Source organism: Pongo pygmaeus, chromosome X, assembly GCF_028885625.2.
Source record: "Pongo pygmaeus isolate AG05252 chromosome X, NHGRI_mPonPyg2-v2.0_pri, whole genome shotgun sequence".
NCBI lineage: Eukaryota > Metazoa > Chordata > Mammalia > Primates > Hominidae > Pongo > Pongo pygmaeus.
This window is the reverse complement of record NC_072396.2, coordinates 158,686,344-158,708,970: the sequence shown is the minus strand read 5'-3', so window position 1 is coordinate 158,708,970 and position 22,627 is coordinate 158,686,344. Positions and strand designations below refer to the sequence as shown.

Below are 22,627 nucleotides of genomic sequence, written 5' to 3'. Positions count from 1 at the left end.
CCCCCGCCCCTCCCCCGCCAGTGAATGCTTTGGAATGAATACTCATCAGTATGCTGCAACCACTTTTAATCCTAATAATGATTTTGCCCTGGAGCCTACTTTGTGCGATATGAGCTTCTCTCCATTAGCTTCCTTTTGGATGGTCTTTGCCAGATGTGTCTCCTTCTATCTGTAGTAATTAGAGCCATTCCAGCTACGTGTCAAAAATAAACAAAAGGGGTTTATGATCAAGCATGGGCGACTTACACAACCGTCAAAAGAAATGGAGGAACAACTCCCAGCCCTCCGAATCGGCCACCTCCTGGGATCAGGAATAAATCCTAATCTCAAAATGCAGGTAAACAGTCTACCTCTTGTTCCCTAAATGAGATGCCAAGCATGCCCCTCCCCTCAGCCAGGCTGTCTCCATCCAAACTTCAACGACCACTGGCCTCCCTGCTGACCCACATCCCACTGAGGAGCCCCAAGCTCTGAACCAACTGCCTACACACCATCCCCTCGGGCTGCACCTGCTCCCCAGGCCTGCCCCTCCTTTGGAGCTGCCTCTGTCCACCAAGGGTGCTGTTGCTCACCTAACCTTCCAAGCCAGAACCCAGTGGTACCTTGCTGCCCCCTCCACTCCCTGAAGAAGCTGCCCCCATGCCTGTTGAGTTCTTCCAACTGCTCGAACCTTCTGGAACTTCAGGACTCAGCATGTCTTGTCTGGGTGGCTGCAATGGCTATGCTTGCTTCTCTGTCTCTCTCCATCAATCAGTCAATCGCTCAATCGTATCAATCAACTATCCACCTATTAATCTATAATCAATAATCTATCTATATCATTTACTTATATAATCAATCATTGATCTATCCCATGTATCTTCCTATCTACCTTTTATCATGTCTATTCATCTATCTATCATTTATGCCTCTATCATGTCTGTCTTTCAATCATTTATCTATCACCAGACACAGTAGCATGTGCCTGTAGTCCCAGTAACTCAGGAGGCTGAGGTAGGAGGACTGCTTGATGCTAGCAGATCGAGTCCAGACTGGGCAAGATAGTGAGATCTCATCTCTAAAAAAAATTTTAAAATCATCTATCATCTCTCTCTATTCATCTATCTATCCATGTATCTATCATGTATTTTATCTATCACTTATCACCTATGAATCATCCATCATCTATCAATCAATTATCTGTATCAATCATGTCTCTATATCTATATATCTATGTATCAATTTATCCATCAATCATCTATCTATCTGTTTTTGAGGCGATATTCACAAAATATACAATCAATCCCTTTAAAGTGCACAATTCAGTGGCATGTAGTATGCTCTATAGTTCCAGAACATTTTCTTTGCAATAAAAAGAAACCCGAGGCTGGGTGTGGTGGCTCATGTCTGTAATCCAGCACTGTGGGAGGCTGAGGCAGGATGATCGCTTGAGCTCAGCAGTTTGAGACCAGCCTGGGCAACATAGTGAGATCCTGTCTACAAAAAAAAAAAAATCACAAAATTAGCAGGGTATGGTGGCACACGCCTGTGGTTTCAGCTACTCAGGAGGCTGGGGCAGGATTGCTTGAGCCCAGGAGATCAAGGCTGCAGTGAGTTACGACTGCGCCACTGCACTCCAGCCTGGGTGACAGGGTGAGACCCTGTCTGTCTCATTACAAAATAAAAAATAAATACAAATTTTTTTTAAAAGGACTCCCCCTGCCCCATTTTCCTTCCCTTGCCGCAGCCCCTGACACCCACTCATCTGCCTTCTGTCCCGATAAGCCTATTCTGGACATTTGTGTCTGGCTTCTTTCACCCAGCACGAACTCTTTTGAGGTCTATCCGTCGTGTTACGGCGGAATGGCACTGCGCCTTATGGACAGGCTGTTTGTCCATTTGTCTGTTGATGAACACTCAGGCTGCCCCACCTTTGGGAGGCTATGGCCATCCATGCATAAAGGTATGGCCGCACAGCTGTTCTCAGTTCTCGTGCCTCTGAGGCCAGATGGGCTGCCGCACCCTATTCCCACCAGCCACCCTCACATGCAGCCACGTGGCCCGCACTACCTGACACTGCTTCCCTGTTGCTGAAAGCTCCTCGGTGGCCTCTGGGCTAAGTCCTGTCTCTGCAGTGTGGCCTCCAAGGCCCGCCGGCCGCAGCCCTCCCTTCCCCTGCATGCAGCACGAACACCCTTAGCTGTGCTCCCGGCTCCCCCCAGGCCCCTGCACAAGTGGCCTCCTCTCCCTAGAAGGGCCAGCAGCACCCTGTGTGGCAGCTTAGACATCCCTTCTCTTGCCTTCATGCGCCTCCCACAGGGACCAGCATGATCCCCTCCCCTAATCCTATTTGGGCTCAGCCAGTATTTCTGTGCAATGTTGTTGCAGGTTCCGCCCCGCCACCGTCACGGGAATCCTAAGAGCATTGGCGTGAGGCTCGGCGGAGGGCATGCTGGACCATGTCTTCTGGTGACTTTCCCCCGCGGAGGGGCTTGGGGGTCAGGCCCACTCCTTTCCCAAACTCACTCTTTCCCCCACAGGCAACCCACTCCCTCTCCTCCATCTCTGCCCGAGACCTGCAGCAGACAACACCAGACTCTGAGGCAGGGAGGAAGGACTGCATTTGCCAATGGAGGCTTTTACTGGGGGGACTGGGGGTGGCGCCCGGCCCGAGGGCTGAGGGCCCGGGAAAGGCACACGGTGGCGGTGGGGTCTCTCTCAGGCAGGCGCTGGCTCTGCAGACAGCTCCCCCCTGGTGACCCCTCTTTGGCACTGAGCTGGGAACATGGTGTCCGCACTCCCGGCTGGCAAGCAGAGGCCCGTGTGCCCCGGTGGCGGCTGGCAGTGTAGGCTGGTGGGGTGACGGCCGCAGGGGCTGGGTTTGGCACCGGTGGGAGCCGGGGCCCCGCGGGAGTCAGAGGCTGGGCCGCCCCCGCTGCTGGCAGGGTAGTCACATTGGCCACGGAGATGGCTACGAATAGGGAATCCAATAAATTAGGCTGTAGAAAGAGGAGGTGAGGGGCCGAGGGGGCGGGGCCGGCAGTCTCGCTTGGCAGGCGGTGCTGTGCGTCCCTCTCCCCTCTCCCGTGGGATCTTCGGGGCTCTTGTAGGGGAGAGGATGCAGGTGAGGCGCTCTGTGTGACCGTGGGTCCTACTGGGCGGCTTTTATGGCATCCCATGGTACAGGAGCCTTGGCTGCCACCCTCAGGGGATGGACCATGGGGTCTTTGAGAGACTGACGAGGAGGGAATCATGGGGACTCGAGTCTCCGGAGGGAGGCCACCTGCAGCACGAGGGGCTGTGGCCTGAGGGGCTCCTGGGGCTCGGCTGCGCTGCTGTGTGGCCAGCACTGGGCCCCTTGTACCCCAGCTTCCTTCACGGAGCAAAGTAGAGGACTCACTGCCCTGGACAGGGCCCAGTCACTGTGGAACAGCCCCCCCAGGGAATGGGAGGGACAGGGTGAGGGTTACGCAGGGCGCCACCCTCCACATCTACTTTCCCGGGGTCGGGAAGGGTCTTCTAGGAGGAGGGGCCAGGCATGCAGGGGCGGGGTGCGTGCGCGGGTGGGTGCTGCTGTCTCCTTCATGTGATCCGAGCTTGGGGGCGGGGTAGGGGCCGGGGAGGGTCGCGTCAGGTGGAGGCACCCTGGAGGCCACCAGGGCCTTGCGGGCTAGGTGCCGGCACGTGCGCTGGGGCCACGGCCTCGCCCAGTATCTGGCAGAGCTCCTGGAGGCGCCGCTGCATCTTGGGAATGCCCGCCAGCTGCTGCTCCAGCCGCTGCTTCTCCTCCGTCAGGCTCAGGCGGGCAGCCGGGTCCAGCTTCTCGAACTTCCAGCCGCCCTCCCCATCGAACTGTAGCAAGTGTGTGTGGTACTTCCTGGCCAGGAGAGGGACAGGGTCAGGGGCACGGCACGAGGGCTGCTGATGACAGCCGCCTGCTGCTGCCGGGCCCACCAGGCCACCTCCTTCCCTCAGGCAGCCACTCCCACCGACCCCAGGCAGGGAGAGAGGGCACCTACCACAGGGAGGGCCGGTGGGTGATGGAGAGCAGGGCAATGCCCGCGTCCTTGGCCGCCTGGAAGATCTTGCCTTCCACGTCGATGCTCACGGCGCTGGTGCATTCATCCAGGAGGGCGTACTTGGGCCTGGGGGTCCGGGCCGAGAGGAGAGTCTGTGCACCCTCCAGGGCCCAGCACCCCAGCCCGGCTCAGGCTCCACTGAGCCCAGGCCTCCCCACGGCTGCTACTTCCCCTTCCAGGGGACCCCAGGGAGCCTGCCGGCCCGGAGTGCTCACCTGTGGTAGAACATGCGGGCCATGCCGATTCTCTGCTTCTCGCCACCCGACAGGACGTCCTTCCAGTCACACATAGCCTCCCAACCTAGGCAGGGGCAATGGTCTTGGCTCAGTTCCACCAGCACCCAGACTCGGGGGCCAGCCGGGAAGCTGGGGGAGCTGCGGGAATGAGCTAGCTGTGACGACAGGGCCCCTGTGCCTCTGCGTCCTTGTCTGTCTACCAGGCATTAATCACGGAGGAGTGGGGCCTGGAATCGTGCCTTCGCCGAGAAGAGATATGGTGGAGTCCAAGCCCCAGCACTTCAGTGTGACCTTATTTGGAGACAGGGCCTTCGTAGAGGTGATCACATTAAGATGAGGTCATCAGAGTGGACCCTAATATGACTGTGTCCTCATAAAAAGGGAGTGTGCGGGCAGAGGATGTGCACAGGGGAACATGAGGTGAAGATATACAAGGAGAAGTGGACCATCTGCGAGCCGAGGACAGAGGCCTGGAACACATCCTTCTGTCATGGCACCCGGAAGGAGCCCACCCTGCTGGCACCTGGATCTCGGACTCCTGGATCCAGGAGATGATCCACCCCTGCGGTTTATGGCAGCCCCAGGGCACCCATACAGTTCCTTGGCACAGAGCTCCAGAGCGGCCTGAGTGCTCTCCCCAGACCGGGGGCTTGTCACCCACAGGTGTTGGGCCTCCTGTCACTGCCCCGTGCCAGCACTTGGGCAAGGCTCGAGTGGGCTGCTTGAACGAGCAGGTGAGCCGGCTGCTCCATTAGGCTGGGGCGCTGCGGCAGAAGTGCCCCTCCTGTCTTCTCGCCCATGCTGCCTTCCCTGGCGGCCCAGGGCTAGAAGTGGCGACAGGGTATATGGCCACCCAGAATAGAGATTACACTTCCCAGGTGGCCTTGTGGTGAGGTGTGAGCATGAGACTAAGTTGTGGCCAATGAGATATAACTGTAAGTATTCAATATGGCGGCTTCCTTAAAAGATAGAAAGCACATACCTTTTGCCCCTTCCCTTCTACTTCCTCCATCCTACAGCCTGGGACATGATGTGAGGGCTGCAGCAGCCCTCCTGGATCATGAGGTGACTTTGGGAATGGAGGCCACACACAGCAGAGTGACCTGGTAGAAAATTCTAGAGCCCTGGGGCCTTCACAGAGCAGGGCCAGCCCTGGCAACCGTGGCCTGGCTCTCTTGGGACCTAACAGCTCAGTAGGATAAACTCACAGATGATCTTAGCCACTATTGCGGGGAGGCCGGTTCTGTTCCTCACAGCTCAACTCCATCCTAACGGCTCATGCTGGCTGGCCACAGGCCTTGGGCATTCAGGCTGCCACAGAGGCGAGACGGGCCATGTGCTCCCAGGCCGAGGGCAGCAGGAGCAAGAGGCAGGGCCGGGCCAGGGGCTGCTCCACGCCTTCGCCACCTGTGTCCCTGCTTCCTCCACAGGCAGGTGACAACACCCCGGCCATTTCCTGCAGGAGCCACTTCTTCTCATGTTGCCACCGAGGGAGGGCTTGGTGCCTGTGTCCTTGAACCGTGAAGGGGAGCCCCAGCAAGGCAAAGTCCTTGCCCAGGGCCATCTCGTACCCAGCAGTGGGGGCTGGAAGCAGAACCCAGAGGCTCAGAATTCAAAGACAAAATTGAACACTCCGTCTACTGTGTCCCTGTAGCTGCACCCCGCTCTCCTCCTCCGCTCTCCTGGCCCGACAGACACTGTGGACAAGCAGTATTCCTTGATAAGCCCAGGACAAGAAAACAGCTCAGTCTGGCCTCCTTTTCAGTGAACTCATCTCTGAATCCACCCCAGCCCCCTCCAAGCGTCTGCACAAACCTCCTGACAGTAGCCATCACTGCACACATGTGCCTGCCCCTCCCAGGCTGCCCCTGCCCACCGACCCATGGTCCTTCCAAGAGCGTCTGATCCTGATCAGGGAAAGCCTAGGCTCCCGCCTGGTCCGGAGGGCCCTCTGTGAGTCAGCCTCTCGCACCACCAAGCCTGCGGGCCGCACTCCGCCCTGCTGCCCCTGGCTCCCGGACGGGGTAACCACTCAGCATTCTGCAAGGCTCAGCTCAGACCTCTTTTCTCTGGGAGAGGGTATCCTGGGTCCCCCAATGAGGTGTGCATCCTTGCTAGGTGCCCCCTTCCCTAGAGCACCCATGCCACGTGGGGCCATCTGTGTGGTGTTGGTCTTCCCTGGTAGGCGGGCCTCAGAGGTAGCACCCTCTGTCCCGCCCCTGTGGCACCTGGCACTTTAGACTCCTGGATGTTGAGCTAATCTTCACTCCCCGGAGGCCAAGGGAGAGGCCAGGGTGGGACAAAGGGCGGCTGCCAGCCCCAGGCCTCCTACCTCCCTCCCGCTGCAGGATGTGGTGCAGGTGCACGACGTCCAGGATGGCTTCCAGGTCCTGCTCTGAGTAGCCCTTCCTTCGCATGTCCTCCACTGAGTCCGGGTAGATCACCTGGTCACGCAGGGAGCCCACAGACATGTAGGGCCTGTGGGAAAGCTGGGTGTCCACGGAGGGAAGGGCCGGCCCTGCCTCCCCCAAGATACTCTGCGTCTCCCAGGCAGTGTCCACATGCCACGCTCACACGCACCCACACGCTCACGTCGCCGCCCGTGCACACACCCCACACAGATCCAAAACAGGGCAGTGGATCGGGCGGGTTTGGAGGGAGCAGGAACCACAGCCCGTCTCTGGCTCTGGGGACAGTGCCTCGGTGTCCTCTCCTGAGGTGCTGACTCTTCACCACTTCCTGGGCCTCTGCAGGAAGCCATGTGTGAGCGCACAGGCAGGAAGAGGTGGAGGAGAGACACACGGGCTTCCTCACCTCTGCGGGATGTAGAACATGCGCTGGGGTGGAGGCTTATAGAGCACACCACCGTACGTGGGCCAGAGCCCACCCAGGATCCGGAACAGGGAGCTCTTGCCGCAGCCGTTGGGGCCCGTGATGAGCAGATGCATGCCTTCCTCCACCTGCAGGGGCAACAGCCACTGACGCCAGAAAGCGCAGGCCCCTTCCCGCACCCTATGGCCTCCTGCCCAGCCTTGAGAGGCTCCCAACGCCCGAGGCCAGCAGGCAGGCCATTCTTGATCTCTTGATAAGGGACAGCAGGGCCTGGGGGATGGGGTCCAGCGTCCACAGCCCTAGCTAAATTTAGCTCTCGCTAAATGCCTGGCCCGGGACACAAGAATGGACAAGACCCAGCCCTGTCCTCAGGCCCTGACATGCCCAGAGAACATGGTGCCAGCACAAGAGGAAGGGCCTATTCTGCCACAGCTGAATGAGTAGGTGTGTTCCAACACAGTCAGCGCCGTCCTCAGTCCCATCCGACTCCCACTTCACCAGGAATCCAAGCGCAGGGTCAACTCTCAGCATCCTTTAAGGAACTGCCCTGAAAGGCACTTTGTTTTCAAGAGACGAGATCTCACTTTGTTGCCCAGGCTGGAGTGCAGTGGTATGATCACAGCTCACCACAGTCCCCAACTCCTGGGCTCAAGTGATCCTCCCACCTCAGCCTCCTGAGTAGCTAGGCCTACAGATGCACGCCACCATGCCTGGCTAATTTTTAAATGTTTTTTTAGAGACAGGGTCTTGTTATGTTGCTCAGGCTGGTCTCAAACTCTTGGCCTCAAGCAATTCTCTCACCTTGGCCTCCTGAGTCACTGGGGACAAAAGGGCAGTTTCTTTCTTTTCTTTTTGAGACAGGGCCTTGCTCTGTTGCCCAGGCTGGAGTGCAGTGGTGGGATCATGGCTCACTGCAGGCTCAACCTCCTGGGCTCAAGAGATCCTCTCACTTTAGCCTTTCAAGTAACTAGAACTACAGGCACGGCCACCACACTTGGCTTATTTTTGTATTTTTAAAAATTTTTGTAGAGACGGGGTTTGCCATGTTGCCCAGGCTGGTCTTGAACTCCTGGGCTTAAGCGATCTGCCCACCTCGGCCTCCCAAAGTGCTGGGATGACAGGCATGAGCCACCACGCCCGGCCCAAAAGGCACTTTCTTTATGTCTCTAGACTGACAGCACAGACCCCACTGCCTCCCCAGGTGCCAGAGTGGCCCAGAGATGCCACAGTGGCCCCTGGGCTCTGCATCATGGACCTCAGGCTCCTCAATTCACTGATTCCATGGTCCTCGCTGGAGCTAGGAAATGCCTACTTTAGGAAAATGCCGGCCAGGCTGGAGGCGGCCTGTGTGCAGGGAGGAGGCCAGGGGCCTGGAGTCAGTGAAATTCACGGTAACAACAACGTTACACGGGGCTCCTGGGAAGACTTGAGGCCATGGTCTTTAGCTTACCTCAGGCAGTGTCATGGGTGGAACTGTGTCCTCTGAAATTCCTATGTGGGAACCCTAATCCCCACTACCTCAGAGTGTGAGCTTATTTGGAAACAGGGTCGTTGCGGACGTGATGAGTTAGATTTGGATGAGGTCATTCTGCAGAGGGGTGGGCCCTAATGCAATGTGACCTGTGTCCTGACGGAAAGGGGAGACGGAGACACGGACACACCCAGAGGGAGAGCGCCGTGTGGAGACAGAGGCGGAGGCCGACCTGCCGTGGCAGAAGCCAAGGAAGCCCGCAGATGGGCAGCAGAGCAGAAGCTGGGACAGGGGCCCCGAGTGGAGGCGCCTTCTCGGTCCTTGGCAGGAGCCCGCCCCGCCTGTGCCTTCCTCTCGGACTGCTGGACTCCTCAGCCAGGAGAGAGGCCATCTCTGCTGGGAAAGCCACTCAAAGTTTGTAACGCTTTGTGACTGCAGCCACAGTATGCTAATGCAGCCATCTGACTGTCCCCTCCTGAGGGGCGGGGCCTGGGCCTTGCCCCATCTCGCATACCCGGCTTCCTGAGCAGCTGTGGCCCTGCGCACAGGGGCCCCATGAGCTTGCCTGCTGCCCGTGCCTGCTTGTGCTGCCCGCAGCCAGCCTGGAAACCACCCTCCTCGGACTCACTGGTGATCAGCTCCCCCGACATCCTAGGAGGGGCCACTGCCGGCGGTGAGGGATGACCACCTGTGCCGGCCCCCGCCTCCCTGGCATGCCCCTCCTCTCTGCTTCCTCCTGCGTGAGCTGCCCCTCAGGCCCACGTCCCCTCACTCCTCTACCCTCAGCTGCCTGCCCACTCGCTCGCAGCAACTCCTGGGCAAGGCTTCATCCCACCCCCACCACCCCCAGGGACTTTGACCACTCTTCTTGTGACCCCCACTGTCCCTTGAACAGCTGTCTACCTGGAGACCTTTGTAACACTTTAGTGCCCCTCCACAGTGAAGACTCCCTTAGTGCAGGGCTCCTGATTTACCTCGGGTTTCTGGTGCCCGGCTCAGAGTTCAGGGCACATTGGTTAAATGAGTGAATGAATGAGTGATTCCTTGTCACTTCTCTACCTGTCCCTCCACCCCAGTCTCCCCCTCACTCCATTACTCCCCAAAGCCCTGTCCAAACCCCTGGCTGGGGACACAGGTGATCTGTGGATTCCTTGCTGTGGCCTTCCCAGGGAGGTCGAGCAGCAAGGTTTGAACCAGAGCCCCCTCGCCTGGGTCTTGGCTTTCTTAGGAGTGTGGGGAGTTGGCATCAGATGATAGGGCCAGGAACGCCAGGGTGAACCTTGGTCAATCCTGGTATCACTAGTCTCTTTTATCAGCCCTGCCTCTGTTGCCCTAGGATGAACAGTCAGAGACACATTGGTCTCTCACCTTGACCTTGGCCCACCTGCCACGTAGATCTAGGGACAATGGCTATTGCCAGCACAGACAGGCAAGAAGCCAAGGGCTGAGGCTTGCATATGTGCGTGGCTGACACCCTCCCCGCTGGACCTACCCTGATGTTGAGGCTGGCCACCACCACCTCTCCTGAGGGTGTGATGATGGGGATGTTCTCGCAGATGATCCCCTGCTCCACATCCACCACCTGGCCTGCAGAGACAGCACAGTGGGGGTGGGGTGGAGAAGGAGTGGTGGCGACCCCTCTGCATTCTGGGGAGTCTGTGTGCCCCCGGCTGCACGCCCTCATTCCCATCCCTGGCAGCATGGCAGCTGGTTCCTGACCAGAAGCCTGTGGTCCAGGGTCCCTAGGGAACACAGCCAGGTCTTCCAACAAGCTGAACTCTTCCTCCAGTGTCTAGTACGGTGCCCTGGGCCGCCACCCCCTTCTGCAGCACCTGCCTCCCATGGCAGCCAGCAGCTGGCACACTGACTGGAACTTTCTCTTGCTGTCCTGCATGGGTGAGGGGACCACATCCCCCTTGTTTTGAATGAATAATCCAGGCTGGGGCCCTCAAAGGGCGAGTCAGTAGGGTGGCCGGCAGCTACTGTCTGGGAAGGAAGGCGGGTGGACCAGCACCTCTCCCCGGGAAACCTTCCAGGGGCCCAGCTCGACCAGGCCAAAGTCCTCAAAGACCCTGCCGGGCAGCCCTCCCGTCCTGGGTGGACTGGGATGGGCCAGAAGCACATGGAGGTCCCTGAGTGAGGGAGCGGGAATGGGAGGAGCTGGGGCAGCAGGTCAGCACCTGCAGTAGCAGCAGGGGCGGGGTCACTCATAGGGAGGGGACAGCCTTACCTTGGATCTTCAGGGGGCCCTCCACGTGGACACCAGACCGGCCTATGGTCCCAGACCCTGCCTGAGCGTCCTCCAGCTCCCTGGGCCTCTTGAAGTGACAGCGCTGAACATCTTCAAACACCTGGAACATCTCGTGCACCCGGGCTGTGTAGCCAGCCAGCTCCGTCACCTGAGGGAGGGTGACCCTGGCTCAGCCCCTGCCAGTTGCAGGGAGAGAAGCATGGCAAGGATGGCAAGAGTGGGGCTGGGCCAGGGGTACCTCCTTGTACGACGACATGATCCGCTCAATGGCATCTGCAGCCGCTGTCAGGAGGTTGCGGGCAATAGTGAAGGCTTCTGTGCGCTCGCTCACCAGCTCCTCCTCCTTCTTTTCCAAGGCTGCCTTCTTCACAGCCTCTGCATCTGCAAAGCCCCAGAGGGGTGGGTGGCGGGGCGGGGAGGGGCAGGACAGAGATAGCGTAAAGTCAAAAATGAGCCACTGGAGAGAAAGGCGAGGCTCTTCTGCAAACGGTGCCGGGGCAACCAGATCTCCCTCTCTTTCTCTCCATGTGCAAGAGAGGGACCCCTCACACCATACAGACAAACCAACCCAGAGCACATCAAAGGCTGATGTGTAGTGTAGCCCAAAGTATGAAACTCTCAGAAAAAAATGGGATAAAACTTTATGACCTTGGATATGGCAACAGTTCCTTCACTAGGACACCAAAAGCATGAGCAACGAGAGAAAAACAGATCAACTGAACCTCATTCAACTCAACACTTTTGTGCACCAAAGGACAACACCGAGACAGTGAAAAAGACAACCTACAGACTGGGAGAAAACTCTGGACTGGTGAACCACACATCTGATGAGGGTGCAGTATCCAGAATATACAAAGAGCTTTTAGAACTCAACGACAGAGATAACCCGATCACACATGGGCGAAGGACGTGAACAGACATTTCTCCAAAGAAGACATACAAATGGCCACTCAGCACATCAAAAGAGGCTCAGGTCATTAGTCATCAGGGAAATGCAAATCAAAACCACCAAGAGATACTGCCTCACACCCACTAGGTGGCTAGAATACAAAGGAGATGATAACCAGTGCTAGCCACGATGAAAAGGTGGAACCCTCCAACACTGCTGGCGGAAAGGTAAAATGGGGCAGCCACTGTGGAGAACAGTCTTGCAGCTCCTTAAAAAGTGAACCGTCCAGTTCCCGTGTGACCTGGCAATTCTACTCCTAGCTACACACACCCAGGAGAAACGAAAATATCTGCACACATAGAGACTTGTCCATGGATGTTCACAGCAGCGTTATTCACAATAGCCAAAACATGAAGAAACCCAAAATGTCCATCAAGGGATGAATGGATAAAGAAATTGTGGTCTATGCACACAATGGAATATTATTCAGCCATGAAAAGGAATGAAGGACTGATTCATCTTATGACATGGACGAATCTTAAAACCATGATGCTCAGTGAAGGAAGCTAGTCACAAAATGCCACAGCCCACATGATTCCATTTCTAGGAAATGTCCAGATAGGCAAATCCACAGAGACAGGAAGCAGATGAGTGGGTGCCAGGGGCTAGAGAGAGGGAATGAGGAGTGACTGTTCATGGGTCTGGGGTTTCTTTGGGCGATAAAATAAAAATAAAACATTCTGGAGTTAGTGGTGATGGCTGCACAGCTCTGTGAATGAATTTAAACTGTACGTGGAAAAGGATGAATTGTATGGTATGTTAATTACGTCTCAATAACGTTGATTTTTAAAATGCACCAGTAGGCATCTGGTTTTGTTTCTGGGTACAGCCAGCTCCTTCTACCGGCCCTCTGTCCTGCACCACTGATGTCGCCCCTCCTGGGGCACATCTGAACTTTGTCATCCAACGCCCAGGGCTGTTTGGCTTTGAAACGACAATTTCTTTTTTTTTTCTTTTCTTTTCTTTTTTTTGAGATGGAGTCTTGCTCTGTTGCCCAGGCTGCTGTGCAGTGGTGTGATCTCAGCTCACTGCAACCTCTGCCTCCCAGGTTCAAGGGATTCTTGTGCCTCAGCCTCCCGAGTAGCTGGGATTACAGGCGCCTGCCACCAAATCCACCTAATTGTTTTTGTATTTTTAGTAGAGACTGAGTCTCACCAAGTTGGCCAGGCTGGTCTCAAACTCCTGACCTCAGGTGATCCACTCGCCTTGGCCTCCGAAGATGCTGGGATTGCAGGTGTTGGCCATCACGCCCGGCCTTATGTCCCACTTCCTGACTGCCCCCTTTATGCCACGGTTTTTGACCTCTGGGTCAGCAGCCGTATTGTTTGGTGTCTGCTTCTCCCAGGAGCTGCTCCTGTCTTAATTTGCTTCTCTGTCACACTCTAGGCCCCGTGGCAGCACCCCTGACCCTCATCAATGGCCTTGACTCTCAGTTTCCTGATCCTTAGAGTCCCCACAGGAGCAGAGGTGGGGAGCAAGGGCGAAGGCCGCCTCTGAGGGTGCTGGGGTGTGGCTGAAGTGGTGGGAATGTCCTGTGAAGGACCTGAGGACTGTATCAAGGGGCGTGTGTGATCCTGAGGGGGAAGCCTCAGGTATCATTGGCTGGGGGCTGGGGGAAGACATGCAACGTGGTATCTGCTCAGGGCCATGCAGGGTGGAAAGGGGCCTGGCCCGGGAAACCAGGGAACTAGATTGGGCTGGTGGGGTGGGGACATTAATCCTAAAGGTCGAAGGCCTTGGACCTTCCTTCCCACGGTGCTCTCAAGGACACAGCCCTCCTCCCCAGGTGTTCTGAGAGCTGGACAGTCGCTGTGGACAAAGGGAAGGGTCTGCAAGTCTTTGTGCCCAGGGCATCCTGGCGTAGAACCAGCTGCCCTCTGCGGGTTCTCTTGGAGCCTTGGGCGACTAAGGCCAGGGCCCCAGAGCTGGACAGAGCAAGGCCTCAGGGCTGGAGTGGGAGCCACAGGCCTTGCCCATCTCCTGAGCCCACCTGCTTTGCACACCAGCCCAGCAAAGCTTATCTAAATCTTCCCCAACCGGTAAGAGCCTGCCTTCCCACCCAGTGCGCTCCACCTCCTTGAAGCACCTGGAGCCCTCACTAGCCACCCGGTGTAGGGGACACAGCAGGGACAAAACAGACAAAAATCCCTGACCCCACGGAGCTTGCAGTCCATGGCAGGGAGAGAGAAAAGCGCCACTGACGGGGTGTTGAGTGCTCGGGAGAGCAGTGGGGCAGGGAAGGAGACAGGAAAGGTGGCGGTGGGCAGGTCGGGCCTTGCCTAGGGGGGCTGCACCACAGGGCAGCAGAGGAAAGAGTGCTCCTGGCACAGGCCCCAAGACAGAGCAGGCCTGGCATTTGGGGAAATAAGAAGGCCACAGGACCAGGCACAGTGGCTCACACCTGTAATCCTAGCACTTTGGGAGGCCGAGGCAGGTGGATCACTTGAGGTCAGGAGTTCAAGACCAGCCTGGCCAACATGGCGAAACCCCATCTCTACTAAAAATACAAAAATTAGCCAGGCATGGTGGCGTGTACCTGTAGTCCCAGCTACTTTGGAGGCTGAGGCAGGAGAATCACTTGAACCCGGAAGATGGAGGTTGCAGTGAGCCGAGATTGTGCCACTGCACTCCAGCCTGGGAGACAGAGTGAGACTCCATCTCAAAAGCCTCCCCCCCAAAAAAAAAACAGAAGGCCACAGGACAGAGCCAATCAAGCCAAGGGAAAGGGAGCACTTCACAGCCTTCAAAGGCTGCTGGCTCTGACGACCACCGGAGCAGGGCCAGGAGCCCACAAAACCTGGCACAGCAGAGGCTCAGAAAAGTCCTAGGCCTTCAGGGCAGGGAGCACCCCGATGCAACCAATGGCAGCCATGGAGCGAAGCGGCTGCAGGTGCTGTCTCGCAGGCTGTCTCGGTGCCCAGGGCTAGGTGTGCTGACTGGGCTGGGCACCCATGCCGGCATCAAGGCTGCCCTTGATGTGCAGTCCCTGAATTAGATCCTTCCTCTTGGTGAGTCACCCAGAGGATGACACAGACAGTTGAGGGCATGGAAGCCCCGAGGTGGAAACAGGAACAGGGAGAGAATCAGACTTCTGTTTATAAATTGAAAACCCTCTTCCCACCAAACTGGGTAAACTATGACACTATTTCGAGCAGAGCCAAGCTTGACGGAAAGCAAGGGAAACTCCCGGGAGCAAAGAGAAGCAGACAGCCAGGTGATCCTTTGAAAGCCCCAGAGGCAGGCAGGGCAAAGACCAGGAAGCTTTCCTTGCTTAGCCTGGGCTCTATGCGCAATGAACAAAAAGCCTCCTCTAAGAATTTGTAACAATGTGCCTGGAGTTCAAATGAATTCAAATGAAACCACCTCTCAATTCAGGAACCATCCCCTCTGCACTAACTAACGGCCTCCAACTGCTTACCCTGGAGTGCTTGGGCAAAACAGAAGGAAATATGGACTTATACCCTCCATTGAGGCCACACCAATCCCCATAGAAGTTCTGTTGCAAAACCCACAAGGAAATGATCCACCACGAGTGAAGACCAGCAGACAGAAGACAGGTGAATGATACTCCCAAGAACTGAAGCTAACCAAACCATTGGATAGAGACGGTGGGGTAAGTATGACTAACGTGATACACAGCATAAAAGGAGCAGTCAAAAAGATGAGCAAATAAGACACAGAAACAGCCTGACATTTCTACTTGAAAAAGGAAATGTCCATTTTCAAATTTCTATTTGAAATAGAATGAAATAGAACTTACAAAACAGCCACTGAAATGTGAACAAAATTCCAATTAGACATGGCCAAAGAGAAAACTGGTGAACTGGAAAATGAGCAAGCAGGAAGAAGGCCTCAGGGCATCCCCAGAATTCAGCACAGACAGTGTGAGATGGGAAACAGTAAACAGAAACCAAAAGACACAATGAAGAGAGTCAGAAGTCCAGCACTGGCTGCCAGTTCTAGAAGAACAGGAAAAAAGAATGAGAGTCAGGCAATATCTGAAAAGCTAATAGCTGAGAATCTTCCAGAATGGTTGAAAAACTCAAATATTCAAAGGACATATAACAAGTCTCAAGCAGAATCAACAAAAACTGACACCTAAACATGTCATAGTGAAACTGCAGAATGCCAAAAAGAAAGAAAGTGATCAAAGTACCCAGAAAAAAAAACACAGGGTACTCAGGGAGGACAATTTGTTAGTAGCTACAGATTTGTCAGCAGCTACAGAAGAAGCAGGGAGACAATGACACATTTTGAAAGGGCTGAGAGAAAAGAACAGTCCACCTAGACTCCATTGCGTAACTCAACTTTAGCTTGGGAATGAGGGCGAAATAGAAACATTTTCAACAAAAATAATCAAGAATTACAACAGGCTGGGTGCAGTGGCTTACGTCTGTAATCCCAGCACTTTGAGATGCCAGTGCGGGAGGACCGCTTGAGCCCAGGAGTTCCACACTAGCCTGGGCAACACAGCGAGAACCTGCCTTTACAAAAAACAAACAAACAAACAAAAAAATGAAACAACACAAATAATTACAATAAAATAATCAAGAATTTCCCATGACAAAATCCTTGCTAAATCCAAGAACCTTTTTAAGAAACCAACCACAACTAGAAGTACTGATGACTGTTTGTCCTGAGTATAGTTGTGAGTTAAAAAACAAATAAACAAACAAAAAACTAAAAACATGTCTATCTGGAGGAAGATAACGGAACATAGAAGAGAAATTGAGATGTAGGAACGAAATGGTGAGCACAGAACTCAGCAAACGTGAGCGAGTTTCAACACGCGTGGATAGGGCGAAAGCAAAGAGGAAAAACTAGGTACAAATCCAACTCTTGGCTGGGCTATGACGCCATGCCCCACGGGGCTGCTTCTGTGTTCTAAGGTCCAGGAGGAGGCGGAGCTATTGATTAACCTAACAAGTATGCGTGTTGATCTTTTGTTTTTTATTTTTATTTTTATTTGAGATGAAGTCTCGTTCTTTTGGCCAGGCTGGAGTGCAGTGGCGCTATCTCGGCTCACTGCCAGCTCCGCCACCCGGGTTCATGCCATTCTCCTGCCTCAGCCACCCGAGTAGCTGGGACTACAGGCGCCCGCCACCGCGCCCGGCTAAATTTTTGTATCTTTAGTAGAGACGGGGTTTCACCGTGTTAGCCAGGATGGTCTCGACCTCCTGACCTCGTGATCCGCCCGCCTCGCCCTCCCAAAGTGCTGGGATTACAGGCGTGAGCCACTGTGCCGGGCCGTGTGTTGATCTTTTAAAGGGTAACCACTAATGGACTAAAAATCAAATGCAGAAGTTGCAATCCAGCAGAGGAACAAAACAAGAATGCAGGCTGGGTGTGGCAGCTCACGCCTGTAATCCCAGCACTTTGGGAGGCTGAGGCGGGAGGATCACCTGACCAGGAGTTCGAGACCAGTCTGGGCAACATGGCGAAACCCTGTCTCTACCAAAAATATGAAAATTAGCCAGGTATGGTGGCTTGTGCCTGTAGTCCCAGCTACTGGGGAGACTGAAGTGGGAGGATCACTTGAGCCTGGGAAGTCAAGGCTGCAGTGAGCCAAGGTCGCGCCACTGCACTCCAGCCTGGGCGACAGTCAGACTCCTGTTTCAAAAGCCAAAAAGAAAATAAAACAAACAAACAAAAACAACAAGAATGCAGAAACCTAAATCTTGAATCTTATCACTAAAATAACAGGTAGAACAGGCTTCCCACTCCTCTAAAACACCTTAGGGTGGAGGTCTTTCCCCTTTGCAACCTGCAAGAGCTGTTTCAGGGCGAGGAAACCAAGGCTGGAGTGATGAAGTGTACACTCCAGGTACTCCGCACATCCTCCCACCTCTAAGTCACAGTTGGGTTGAGGACAGGGACAGGTGGGTGAGGGTATCTGTGCCTGGAGAAGCAACACGTAGTGTTCCTGACTTGCAGTCCTGGGCTTGGCTGAGTGGTAACAAAGGGCGTGAGGTGCGCCGCAGGGCAAAAGGCAACAAGGAGGGGCAAGGCAAGCCCGACCTCTGAAAGCATCAAGGATGGCAGCAGGGCCTCGGTGGCCCCGGCAGCAGAAGTGGGCGGCGGGCTGGCTGAGTTGGGCCCTCGTGAGCTCAGCACCCAGCAGTATGGGGGACGGACCCCTGGCCTGGATCCTCTTGGAGCCCTGGGTCTCACCTGACTCTGAGTAGCCAGTGGCAGTGATGATGGGGACAGCCACCATGAGCAGGCCCGAGGCACTCCACACATACTTCATGAGGAACTGCTCCAGCATGACATACCACAGGCGTTCCAGAAGGATGAGGTTGATCTGCGAGGCCAGCTCCTGGTAGGAGTGCTGTAGCAGGGCCAGCTCCACCTGTGGGGGGTGACAGACACGATGGTCAGGGTCTCCCCGTGCCACTCACACACGCTGTGCCATGGTGGCCATCAGAAGGCCGAGAGCCAGAGGTTACGATTGGGTGGGGCCAGGTCTCCAACTCAAGGTGTGAGGGGGTATAAGGGACTGGCTGATGTCACAGTGCGGCTCCCGTCCCCTCTCCACTCCCTCTCTAGTCACCTTGTTTCTGTCCTCTGCTGAGCCCATTTCTTTGGGCTCCCTGCCAGCCCCCTCCTCCTGGCTCGAGAGATCATCCATCAGCTCTAATTTTTCCCCCCTAAACTAAGCAAAGAGCAGCATAGGACAGTAAAAGGCAGTGCTCTTGGGCTGAGTGCAGTAGCTCACACCTGCAATCCCAGCACTTTGAGAGGCTGAGGTGGGAGGATTGCCTGAGCTCAGGAGTTGGAGACCAGCCTGGCCAACATGGTGAGATGCCGTCTCTACCAAAAATAATTAAAAAAAAAAAAATTAGCCAGGCGTGGTGGCACACACCAGCTACTCGGGAGGCTGAGGTGGGAGGATCGCTGGAGCCCTGGAGTTTGAAGCTGCAGTGATGGCGCCACTGCACCCCAGCCTGGGCAGCACAGTGAGACCCTGTCTCTTGGTTCTGAAAAACTCGGTTCAACAGTCTGGGCCTATTTAGGCCCCCTCTCCCCTCAACTTTCCCACAGTTCCTTTTGGTGAGAAATTTGCATGGCATTTTCCCACTGAAACCAGGAGGATGCGCTCCTGAGCTGGGCCCTACAGGACTTGCCCCAGTGGATGTCCCCACTGCTGAGCCTGGACCTCGCTCCCTCAGCAGTGGGTAGGCCTCTCCTGTCCTTCTGTCCCCCTTCCTGCACTGGCCACCACTACGTCAGGACACCAGCAGGTGGGGAAAGGGACATCCGCAGGGAAGAGGTGGCAGCAGCAGTCAGACAGGCTGGGGAGGTGGGAGGTGTTGGGAAGTGCTCCCAGCAAGGTAGCCAAGGGGTTGCGAATTTCTGGGCTCAGTCCAGGGGCACGCACCCCAGCCTTGCCTCCCCACAGCCATCTGATGACAGCTGCCTAGCCTGCCACTGTTTGCCAAGTGCTTTCACGCCTCTGCATCTGATTCTCCCCACGTCCCACTGCATGTGTATTCACATGCCCACTGTACACAGAACACTGAAGCCCAGGGAGGCAAAGTGGCCTGCCCAAGCCCATACAGCCTGATGGTGGCAACCAGTGTGGGAATTTGGACCACAGTGGCAGAGCTGCCAGGAGAACCACATTCTTGTAAATGATGCTTAGACTTATCAAGAGAGCTTTACTTTGTTCTCAAGCAAGAGATCGTGTGCATGTGTGTTTCAATAAGCCTCCTCGTGGCAATCCCAGGAAGGACAGAATACTCTGCTGAGTGCCCTCCAGCCAGTCAGCTGCTTCTGCCCTGATCTGAGCCTAGGCCAGTGTCCACGGGGACATCAGCCAGTGGGACTGCCATGGGCCACATGCCACCCGAGGGGTCCTATCACCCCACACAGCTTTCCAGCCGAGGCCTATGCAGACAGGCTGTGAATGCACACGGGGCCCTCCTGCCCTGGCCAACAAACCCTCTTGGCCAATGTGCTACTTCCTGAAGCTAGCCCGGACGAAGGCCTTCAAAGAACCAGTGATCTCTCTTCTGTCCCCGCCACCCAGGTCGGCCTGCACAGCTGAGCTTCCTGCAAGCCCGATCTCCCATTCCTGAAGCAAGCACCCTGGCAATCCAGACTCGTGCTGGGAGCTGGCAGGGGTGCCAGCCAAGGCTGACAATGTAGCTGCAGGGAATGTGCCAAGCGCCTCGCCCAAGGCTGCAGCTGCTTGCCAAGGCCCTGCAGCCCAGCATGCGGGAGAAGAGGAGAAGGAAGCCGGGGTGGTGGCTGAAGTCCAGGGACCTTTTCTCTGAATCTGCAGTCTGGCCCACACCCGGGATGCCCCTCTCCGTGGAATTCGGGGACAAGCCTGCTTCTCTGCTGGTGCACAGCCAGTGAGACAAGGTCCCAGGGCAAGAGGCCACCTGACCCAGGGAGCACACACAGGCCTTCGGGGGATGGATGCCATTGTGCCCCTCCTCCCAAGAAGCACCGGGAACCGAAACTGAGTCGCAGAGAGCAGGGCCCAAGGCAGCTGCAACCCCAGGCACAAGGAAGGGGAGGGGCTGAGGCGAGATAAAGGGAGCATTGACCTGGAGTAACCTTTCCCAGCGCCTGCCTGGCCCGCCGGCCCGGCCCACCAGGGAGCCAGGAGACAGACAGGGCGGAAGGACAGCCACGCCACGAGCAGGAAGTGTGTCCCGTCGCAGTGGCGGCCTGGGCCCGGCATCTCTGGTCTGGGGGCCCGGGAAGGCAGCTGAGCCAGTTGGTAGCCGGGCAGGCCTGTGGGCTCAGGCGGGGGTGGCCTTGACCCCAAGTCCCACTGCTGCGCTGGGCGCTGCTCATTAACCTCCGCTTGGGCTGAGTCATGCCCATAATGCCGGCCTGCCTGGCCAGCCAGCTCTGCTGGATGCCGGCCTTCAAAGGGCCCAAGGGCCCAGGAGGGGCTAGGCAGCAGGCTGCGTCCCTCGGTCCCCGCTCACGAATGGCAGGCGTCTCCTCCTGGCTGGCTGTAGGAGTGGGGCGGGCAGGAGCTCTCGAGGCTCAAACCGCTAGGATCGCAGCTCTAAGGCCAGGACAACCTCCTTGAGGAGGAGAGGAAGCAGAAGTGGCCTCGAGCATGCAGGCAACCAGCACAGGACAGTCCCCACCCAGCCTTCCTGCCTCTCCACTGTGGCACCTGAGTCCACGGCTGCCCAAAGGCCCTGCCGACCCCAGCCCCGCTCTCCCATGGCCTGCCCACACCTTTGGCATCAGCCCCGGCCCGCCCCGGACTGTCCCCACCGCTCACGGCTGCCTGCCCCCAGGCCTCCCTGCCACACGCTTCCCTCTGTGCCCAGCACCCCAACCTGCCCCACCTCGTGGCCCCCATAGAAGGCGATCTCCTCCGAGTTGGCCACCACACGCGAGTGCATGTAGCGCAGCTCCCCCTTCCGCCGTGCCTCCTCTGCCACCAGCTCCCCGAACTTGGGCGAGAAGGCCCGCAGCACGTTGGCTGTGAGGAACACCACGAGGCCGGCAATGGCCGAGGGCCAGGCTGTGCCAGCCCCACGGGAGCGGGCTGCCCGAAGCAGGGTGTAGGAAGTCACAGCCACGTCCAGGAGTGGCTTGGTCAGGTTGGAGTAGAGGTGAGCCACAGAGGCGGCAAAGGCCACCACGTCCTCCGTCAGAGACTGGTCAGGGTTGCGAAGCCGTCCGTCCATGTTGCTGACCCGGTAGTAGGTCTGCTGGGAGAAGTAGAGGCGGTAGGCGTGGGCCACCAGACGGCTGCGGAACGACAGGGCCAGCTGGCCCTCTAGGTAACGGATGGCACTGTTGACGAAGGTAGCAGGGAGGGCGATGAGGAGCCACTGCAGCAGCTGCCAGCCAAAGGCCCGCGGGTCCTTGCGCACGATGCAGCGGGCCAGCCTTCCGTCCAGGCGGGCCACATACACCGACAGGAAGGTGCGGCTCACCAGGGCGGCCGAGTGCAGGGCCAGCAGCCCCGTCTCCCGGCACAGGACCCGGGGGAACAGCAGCCGCAGGAGCCACAGGAGCCGCTGTAGGAATACCCGGTTCATGCCAGCCTTGGCCGCCGCGACCCCGGAGGCCTCCTGCGTGGGCTCCCCGGCGGGCGCCTGAGGACCCCTGGCCGAGGCCAGGCACTGGCGCACCAAGGGGTAGACTTTGTGGGCTCCATAGGCCGCGAGGGCCAGGAGCACGGCCGTGCGCTTCAGCGTGCTCCCCCGCCAGGGCCGGGGCCTGGAGAGCACCGGCATGTCACCTGGGCTGGCCGCCGCGCAGGGACTGGGGCTGGTGCCTAGGGCAGCAGTTGAGGCAGGTGGCTGGAAGGGTTGTTGCTCTGACCCTGGGCCTGTTGTCTAGGCAACTGGAAACCTTGCGATGGCCCCTGAGACTGTCGCTTTAGGCCCCCGGGGTGGTGCTGGGGCCCCTGGTGCGGTGGGCTCAGAGCCCTCCAGGGTCGCGGCCTCTTCGGGCAGCCCAAGTGGAGGAACTTGGCTCTCCTGTCCTGTCAGTGCCCTGGCCCCTGAGGTCAGGGCCTTGAGAGGTCTCAGGCAGAGGGGGCGTCTCTTCCTCTCCACCTTCTCCTCCTCCTCCCCTGGTGGCGCCCCTCCCCGGGGCACCAGGCGCGTCCGTCCGCTCCGCAGCCTGGCTGAAGCGACAGTGACTCCGCCACCGGCCCAGAATCCCCACCCACTCCTCCCCAGGGGCGAGTCGGGGGAAGGGGAGGAGGCGGAGGAGGGGCGAGGGGCGGAGTCCGGGCGCGGGGGCCCCACCCTGTTCTCGCCCTCGGCGGGGTCCGCCCACCCCCCCCCACCTCCCGTTCTCGTCCCTCGGCGGGGCCCCTCCCGCACCACAGAGACG

At 57.2% G+C, this 22,627-nt stretch overlaps 1 protein-coding gene across 3 annotated transcripts; it reads right to left on the bottom strand.

Moving 5' to 3' along the window:
• Positions 1-2,590: 2,590 nt before the first annotated feature.
• On the bottom strand, positions 2,591-22,480 carry ABCD1 (ATP binding cassette subfamily D member 1). 3 transcript variants are annotated; one of them, XM_054470883.2, is made up of 10 exons: positions 21,121-22,480; positions 17,969-18,149; positions 11,087-11,229; positions 10,828-10,996; positions 10,090-10,184; positions 7,109-7,254; positions 6,627-6,772; positions 4,274-4,358; positions 3,999-4,124; positions 2,591-3,856 (listed from the first exon to the last, which is right to left on the bottom strand). In XM_054470883.2, the coding sequence occupies exons 1-10, from the start codon at positions 22,018-22,020 to the stop codon at positions 3,610-3,612; spliced, it is 2,238 nt and encodes a 745-aa protein (XP_054326858.1). In that variant the 5' UTR covers positions 22,021-22,480; the 3' UTR covers positions 2,591-3,609. The 3 variants fall into 3 exon arrangements, 2 of the variants coding, with proteins under 2 accessions (XP_054326858.1, XP_063516340.1); XM_063660270.1 differs by having other exon boundaries at positions 21,112-22,430; XR_008496984.2 differs by lacking the exons at positions 2,591-3,856; positions 3,999-4,124 and adding an exon at positions 6,875-7,041 and having other exon boundaries at positions 21,121-22,440.
• Between the last annotated feature and the right edge of the window lie 147 nt (positions 22,481-22,627).

Coding starts and splice junctions, on each gene's coding strand:
- ABCD1 (XM_063660270.1), bottom strand. CDS start 22,020: ATGCCGGTGCTCTCCAGGCCCCGGCCCTGGCGGGGGAGCACGCTGAAG. Junction 6,773..7,108: donor ATGTTCTACATCCCGCAGAG/GTGAGGAAGCCC, acceptor GCTTTCCCACAG/GCCCTACATGTCTGTGGGCT. Junction 4,359..6,626: donor CATCCTGCAGCGGGAGGGAG/GTAGGAGGCCTG, acceptor GCCCCTGCCTAG/GTTGGGAGGCTATGTGTGAC.